The 8,189-nt window shown below is 44.7% G+C and overlaps 1 protein-coding gene across 1 annotated transcript; it reads left to right on the plus strand.

Moving 5' to 3' along the window:
• The first annotated feature begins 740 nt into the window (after window positions 1-740).
• Window positions 741-7,496, plus strand: ddx6 (DEAD (Asp-Glu-Ala-Asp) box helicase 6). Its single transcript, XM_037267445.1, has 14 exons — window positions 741-895; window positions 1,794-2,394; window positions 2,488-2,551; window positions 2,654-2,758; window positions 2,840-2,969; window positions 3,145-3,291; window positions 3,377-3,471; window positions 3,560-3,682; window positions 3,793-3,921; window positions 3,997-4,113; window positions 4,212-4,275; window positions 4,568-4,669; window positions 4,751-4,930; window positions 5,044-7,496. Exons 2-13 carry the CDS (start codon window positions 2,201-2,203, stop codon window positions 4,924-4,926), a joined length of 1,446 nt encoding a protein of 481 aa, XP_037123340.1. The 5' UTR covers window positions 741-895; window positions 1,794-2,200; the 3' UTR covers window positions 4,927-4,930; window positions 5,044-7,496.
• The last annotated feature ends 693 nt before the right edge of the window (window positions 7,497-8,189 follow it).

An 8,189-nucleotide genomic window follows, 5' to 3' on the forward strand; every position in this document is an offset into this window, starting at 1 on the left:
ACCCATTTATTAAAAGGCCACGACACGTGTCACAGTGTAATAGGAACCCATCACTGCTATTTAATGACTTGATACAAAGAGAAAAAGGAATGCTTTTTCATGATGTGACCATGATGGATTTCATACAGGCTAAATGGACACAAAGACAGAAAGAAGAATGCAACAGTGAGAGTACCTCTGATACCGCCTATCATTTTTACTCAAACTGTGATATTATTGGTACGAGGCTCCCTCTAGTGGTAAGTGGAAGAATTACTCAAATGTGCAAACCGCATGTTGCTAGGTAGCTGAATCCACATAGTTGGACATTTTTGTTTCGTGCTGTGCCTGTGTTTTTTCTAATATAAACTGTGCCTTTGCTCAAGTTTAACAAAGATTGGGAAACACTGAGTTAGGGTACCCACTGAAGTGTCTCAAGGTGCATTTTGACAGATACAAACGCAGGCACGCCCATACAACTTTTATGGGGGCACCTTGAACGAAACAGTTTAGAAAGGTTAATAATCACGTGTAAGTGAGAGGTTTAAGAGTTAAAACCAATTGTAATCCGGTATTCGTTAACCTGGCTCAGTGACGTCTCAGCGGTGACGTCAGATTCAGGTCAAAGTGTAAATAACAACCCCGACGGCTACATTCGATGCAGTACATTTACGCTTATTAAAAAAGGGGAAGAAACTATTAACGATACCATACTTATCGAAGACATTCATTATTATTTTCATTGAGGTCAGAAATGAAATCAGCTGATCGTGGCGGTGGGAGGCGGGCTCAAATACGAGTGGACGCCATCTTGCAGGCTCGGATGAGAAGAAGCCTCATTCGTGCTCTCGGCTACCATTTGAGAAAGCTTAAAAAAGGAAAAACACAAAAAGACGATTTATTTCGCTTATCTGAGGTAACGATGGGTTCAGCTCGGACGTTATGTGTGTGCTGAATTCTCCGTTGTAAGCCTGAGTCACCCGCGTCGCGTTGTTTGAGACAAGTTACGTCGTATTTAGCCGTCGTTAGCCAACTAGCTAGTTGGCGAGCTAACACTCCGTGACGTTGAACGTTAGTGTTACTTAAAGAAAATAAACTACAAAAGCGGAATCGTGATCTTTGCCAACATTTTATAATACGCATTGTCGAGTTATTGTTGATGGTAGTAAAGTAAAAGAAGAGTGTAAAAGATTCGTCTTCCGGCCACTTCTCGGCCAAGCTAATTTTCTGGTGCTAGCAACCTCTACGTCATCGTTTTTATCCAAACTCCACTCCAGCTAAACATTTTTATGTTGACGAGGCTAATTTTATGTCGTCTGAGAATTATTCCGTTTTTACATTTAAAGTCTTAATGGACGCGACCTTGTGTATTTTTCCCGAGTTAACGTTATGAGGTATTCGCGTTAGCCGCTAGCTGCTAACTGTGGCATTTATCACAGATACTCTTTTCGGTCAAACTCCTGTTTACGGTAGTTTGAATAAGAAAAATACAGATTGTCAAGGTGGAATTTTCCCAGGTTTATTTTGGTTCGCTCCTTCATCAGTGAATGTTTAAAAGCTTGTTTTGACAATACCATCCAAACTCTCGTCCAACCAATTAGCCAAACCGTATTTAATGTCTTTTACAGGACCGTTTGATATTGTCTGAGGCCTATTGGTTTTAAGTCCGATTATGTGTAAAATTTCCTTGGGAGAGTTGTGCGTTAATCTTTAGCAGCTAATGCAGTTTGGAGGAGGGCGGTTAGTCCTGCAGTTGATTTTTTTTTTTTTTTTTTAATAAACATGCAGTATGACTGACTACTTTTGTTTTTTAGGGTTCATATAAATCCAAAGAAGAGGACGCAGCGGCTTGGACCTCCCCGAGATGACCAGCTCGAACAAGTCGGCCTGTGCTTGAAAAGCCATCTTAGCCCTTCTGGAGTTTGGATTTCAGACAACTGCGTTTGGATTTCAGACAACTGTTGTCAAGCTCTGAACTGCTCAAGCGCCCACTTATTCCAAGAGTAATCTGTTGAAAAACACTGAAAAGAAGTTATCGCTTCATGTCCCAGAAACGGCAATATAGTGTAGCTAGTGGCAGGAATAAATATTTGGACGCATTGTACAGTAAACACAGCCCCGAGTGGGTAGGACTACCTTCAATTGAGAGTGTTTCCAGCTGAGTGGATTCACTCCTCACTTGTGGTTCATCTTTATTGGACTGAAAAGCTAAAGAGGAAACATGAGCACTGCCAGGACAGAGAACCCGGTTATCTTGGGCTTGTCGAATCAGAACGGGCAGCTCCGAGGCTCGGTGAAGCCGGCCGGAGCGCCGGGTGGAGGCGGAGGAGGCCCCCACCAGCCACTCAACCAGATGAAAGGCACAATCAACAATGGCAATGCCCAGACAGCCCCCACGACTAACGCTGTCATCAAGTAAGTTGTGTTGGAGACATGGAAAAAAGTTGACAGAATGACAAATGTGTGCTTTCATTAAATGGTTTCTCATGAGCGTTTGGACTTTTGCAGGCCTGGAGATGACTGGAAGAAAAATTTAAAGTTACCCCCAAAGGACATGAGGATGAGAACTTCGGTCTGTATTTTTATTTATATATTTTTTTAATCTATAAAACCCCTGACGAGCTTCTAATTGCTAATGGTCACATTTACCGGCGCCCCCCCCCCCCCCCCGCAGGATGTGACTGCGACAAAGGGCAACGAGTTTGAAGATTACTGCCTCAAGAGGGAACTGCTTATGGGCATCTTTGAGATGGGCTGGGAAAAGCCGTCTCCCATTCAGGTGCCTTTCCTGCTTACGTTACATATCTTCACGCCACAATGGCGAGCAACTCACCAAAGTATCAATTGCTGCTGCTCGTAGGAGGAAAGCATTCCCATCGCGTTGTCAGGCAGGGATATCTTGGCCAGGGCCAAGAACGGCACAGGGAAGAGCGGAGCCTACCTCATTCCCTTACTTGAACGCATCGACCTGAAGAGGGACTACATACAAGGTGGGCATGTTTGAAATCTGCTTCAGTTACATTACTTTTAAATCCAATGAGCCGTCCCATCTTAACATCAAACTTGCCCTCGAGTGCAAATATTTGCTCACTGGACCAGAGCTAATGATGCATCTTGGATATTTTGTCAACAAGCAAAGTGTGACTGTAATATTTCCTTCCCCAGCGCTGGTGATCGTGCCCACCAGAGAACTGGCTCTGCAAGTAAGCCAAATATGCATCCAGGTCAGCAAACACATGGGAGGAGTGAAGGTGATGGCGACCACAGGTGGAACCAACCTACGCGATGACATCATGAGACTGGATGAAACTGGTAATGCTTTGGGTGGCCGGGTGAGACTCGTGTGATTGCGTTTGTGTGAGCTCAACGTTTTTTGTTTTTTTGTTCTCCTCCCCAGTTCATGTGGTCATCGCAACCCCAGGGAGGATTTTAGACCTCATCAAGAAAGGAGTGGCCAAAGTCAGTCAAGTGCAGATGATTGTTCTCGATGAGGTGGGGTGTGCTCTTCGTTATTCGGTCAGGCCGCAATTCTTCTTGTTGTTGTTGCACCAACTCTGTTCTTCGTCTCTTTTTCCACCAGGCTGACAAACTCCTGTCTCAGGACTTTGTGGTCATGATGGAAGAGATTCTGGGCTTCCTTTCCAAACAGAGACAGATTTTGCTTTACTCTGCTACGTTCCCGCTCAGTGTGCAGAAGTTCATGGTACGTTGTAGTTCAACCTTTCTTGTGGCTGTTCATGATTGACAAAGGCGGCCTCGTTTGCCCCCGCCCATGCTGCCTCTCTTACGAACCGGTTTTCACTGCGGTTATAGAACTCGCACCTGCAGAAGCCCTACGAGATCAACCTCATGGAGGAGCTCACGCTGAAGGGTGTGACTCAGTATTATGCTTACGTCACCGAAAGGCAGAAAGTGCATTGCCTCAACACTTTGTTCTCCAGGGTAAGACCTTTTATTTCAGGAAGAAAAGAGAGAAAAAATAGACTCTTCACGCCATGTATGTGACTTGTCTTCTAGCTCCAGATCAACCAGTCTATAATCTTCTGCAACTCCTCTCAGAGAGTTGAGCTCCTTGCCAAGAAGATCTCCCAGCTTGGTTATTCGTGTTTCTACATTCATGCCAAGATGAGACAGGTTGGGACAAAGTTCTCCCTCATGCGCACTTGATGAAGCGTGGCTGTCAGTCTTAAAATGCTCAGTGAAAGTAACTTTGGACTCCTCTTTCTCCCCAGGAACATCGCAATCGCGTGTTCCACGACTTCCGGAACGGTCTGTGTCGAAATCTCGTCTGCACCGGTGAGTCACGCGCCCTCTCGGATTGTTCAATATCCAATTTTGCAGCTCAAGTTGAAGGCAGATGCTCGTTCCAGCTTTCTTCTCAGGAGATAACGAGTGCTAGTAGTATTTCTTTCCCCTCGGCTGACATTGCGATTAAGGCCAAGCATGTTTGACTCGCACCTGCTGCATTATCATTTAGTTGTGTGCAGCATAGTTGTCGCACGACTGCTTTCTTTATTAGCACAAAACACTTTTGCTGGGCAAATGTTTGCTTTCGAGTTGAGAACGTTCATTGTGTGTTTTCTTCCAGACCTCTTCACAAGAGGAATAGACATTCAAGCTGTGAATGTTGTGATCAATTTTGACTTCCCGAAACTGGGAGAGACGTACCTCCATCGCATTGGCAGATCCGGTGAGACTTCGCTCTTGTAACGTTCGCTCACTGTATGCAAGCAAAGACAAACGAGCGTTAACGCTCCTCCTCGTGTTTTAGGCCGCTTCGGACACTTGGGTCTGGCCATCAACCTGATCACGTATGACGATCGCTTCAACCTGAAAGGCATCGAAGAGCAGCTGGGAACGGAGATCAAGCCCATACCGGGGATCATTGACAAGAGCTTGTATGTGGCCGAGTACCACAGCGAGAGCGGCGAAGAAGTGAAGCCATGAGCCAGTGAGTCATTTTCGGGATGTTTGACTTCCAAGAACTTGAAGCTTTGTCGTATGTACCCTTGAGATTCAAAGTACACCTTTGGCTAATATTGTTTTTCTTTTTGTCATTCACAGATGAGCCCATCCTCCATTCCCCTTTGGACCCCACCACCCCAGCCTGGATTTTTTTTTTTTTTTCTTTTTCTTAAATCATCAGGAATGTGAAAGTTGCGTTTTGGAAGAACTCTTCCCTTTTCACAGGGCTCAATGCTGCACCGCCTGCACTGAAGACACCCCTACGGGACCGAGTGGATGCGAAAACCTGGCGCGCAGATCTAACGTGAAGCCAGCCCCTCGCAATCCCCCTGCCCCTCCAAAAAAGAAGCCCCACCTTCATTTCTGTTCTTGTTTTGGACCCATTTTGTATGAAGTGCCTTAAGAAGCAGTCCAACTCGTTGTGAAGTAATAACCCTCGTCGTCATGGAGCATAACCACTTTTTCATTTCTGTCTGTCCGGGGTCCTGCTGCGCTTTCAGTCTGGCTTCACATTGCAGGACAAAGATGGATCCACACAGCCCCGCGCCCCCAGTGGACAAATATGCTGGAGTTTTTTTTTGTTTTTGTTTTTTAACTGAGAAGGAAAGCCAGACTGTCCATGATTTTTTTTTCAGTTGCTTCAAGAAGAACCCGACACTTTCCTGTCTTCAGCAGCAGAGCAAAATTCAAATGATGGTGCAGCCAATCAACAGCTAGAGTCATGAGGATTCCTCAAAAAGTGGAGATATTTTTATTTTTTTCTTCTTCCCAGTTCCCCACCCTGCTCACCTTCCTATGGATGGCCGTACTTAACTCTGTGAGCCTGTGTATATACCTTAATTTTAAGATTGTTTTAAGGCAGTTGACAAGAAGTCTGGCTGCAACACAATATACCAACCCTTGCCACACACACACGCATACTTGTTGGCACTGGAGAGACTGTTTTACTGCCTATTGGCCTGTGACTTTATTTATAATTTTAGAAAAGGCAGAATGATTGAGAATCAAAACAAAACCCTAGTGCATGAAGTGGCATTAAGTGTCATAATTGAAAATTGCACTTAAATTGAAGTCGTGCAATTTTCGCCAGTTTAGACGCCACCATCCGACCGCGTTGTCCGACTCGCTGCGGATTTGCTTTGCCCATTCTTTGTCCCCCCCCCCCTTCACCTGTTACAGACAACGAAGACGACAGCGGCCAATTTTGATTTCAAGCAGAATGTCGTGTGGAAAAGCACCAGTGATGGACACATCTTACCTGGGATGAAATGTAGCAGGAATTCACTCTCGCCACGACGACACGGAGGTGAAAAGAAAAGCAACACAGGTTGGCACTTGACAACGCACAGAGTTGAGTTCAGGCAATAACATGGACGGCTTTTTGGATCCGCCACGCCAACATGAACATGTTGCTCTTGAAGATTCCTTATAATCCAAAAAAAAAAAGACTAAGGGGAATGGCTACGACGGATGACGACATGGCTTGGACTGCAAACTCGGACTGAGTTACTGGCTTATATTTCTGCCCTTTTGTTTTTTTTTTGTTATTTTCTATGTGGGGATTTGGTTATACTTAGTCACAAAAACCTGATTTTGCATAAAAGTTCCTCGGAGCCTTTTTGGAAAATTTTGGTTTCCCCAAGTGGTGAGATGCTCCTACAACTGTTTTGACCAAGAGCGACTGTTTCAAAATGTTCCCTTCAAGTCCTCATTGTTTCAGAACGGCGGTTTCCCCTGCCCGCTCGCATCACATCGGCCCCTGAAGAGTTCAGTCATCCAATTCGGCTATTTGGCGGGGTGGGAGGGAGGGTATTGTGTCCAAAGGAAATATTCAAGTTGAACAAATTGCGAGCGAGCAGGGGTGCCAAAATTTTTGCAGACACTCGGCAGCCGTCTGCGGCCTGGCGGCCAGTCGGCAGTACTCCAGCTTGGTTTGGTTTTCAGGACCGGTCCAACAGGACGAGCGGATGTAACGGGATGCTGCCTACTGCCGGCGGCCGCCATGTTGAGAACCTTAGAGACTGAGACAAAAGCATCTTGCCCAACTCTACAATTGGATTTGTTTCGTAACCCAATTGTCTCATTCTTTAAGGTCATTTTAAATTTGGGGGGGGGGGGGGGGGGTGAATTGGCTCACTTGCTGCCCTGATGCACACAAATCCTCCTTGATAGTGGTGACAAATTTAAAGCAAACTACACACACCTTTTGTGTCCAATTGGGCTCGGTGTCACTTTCTGTCCAGGAGGATGCTGCTGATGCATTAGTACACTTCGGGAGGGGGGGGCTGTTTACAAATTCATGGAAAGGGTTAAAAAAAAAAAAGTTTCCCTTATTTTGAATTGTTTTGTTTTTGCCCAAAAAATGTTCAAGTGAAAAACTCAAGAGTTTTAAGTTCTTTTTGGTTTTATTTTCATGAAAATTTGGTCCTAATTCAATTGGCAGAGTTTTCAGTGAGGCAAATTTTACAAAGTTGAGTTAAGAAAAACACAAAAAATGTCTATTAGGCTTAAAGATTGAAAGTTTGGTTCAAAATAAAGCTCACTGAATTTAATTTTTGGTCTTTTTTGTGTGACTTTGAAGGTAAATCGAGGCATAAATTGCATTTCATTTCAATGTGATTTAGGTTTGTTAGCTCACTGTACCAACTTCAACCATGGTGTCAGGGCGCCCTCTACTGGGATCATGTGGTACTGTTACCCATCCCACTCATTTCAATGTAGACTACTTTGAACCACAAATTTGGAACTCTTGCTTAGCCCAAGACACTCGGAACCACCGTCTACTCTCTACTTTCCAGACTCCAACACCTTAAACGAGCTTCCGTTTGCTCCAATTAAAAACCACGAAAGAGTTTTAAAAATGTAAAGAAAAAAAAGGCAGTTGTAATCCATGTGGGTGGAGTCAAACGTTTAGGTCCACCTCACATTGACCTACGCTTCGGACTGCAGTTGTATGGCGCCCACAAAAAACACTTGCAGTGGGGGGAAAAACACTCCTTGTGTGAGCCAGGGAACTGCGTAAAAAAAACGCCAGCAAGCTTGGGCTTGAGTTTTGAGGCAAGAACAGCGTTTCCACCCGACCCTCTCCAAAAAGCGCCTGCCCAGCCCACCCAATCCGGCTCGCTCACAGGCAATTTGATTAATACTGGATTATTCCTTTTTTTTTTTAATGGAAAAAAAAAAAGACTGTCAATGGTATGGAGTTCGAAGACAAATTCTACATTTTCTTTAAAAAATATCTATCA

The sequence above is a fragment of the Syngnathus acus genome, chromosome 13 (assembly GCF_901709675.1).
Source record: "Syngnathus acus chromosome 13, fSynAcu1.2, whole genome shotgun sequence".
Classification (NCBI taxonomy): domain Eukaryota; kingdom Metazoa; phylum Chordata; class Actinopteri; order Syngnathiformes; family Syngnathidae; genus Syngnathus; species Syngnathus acus.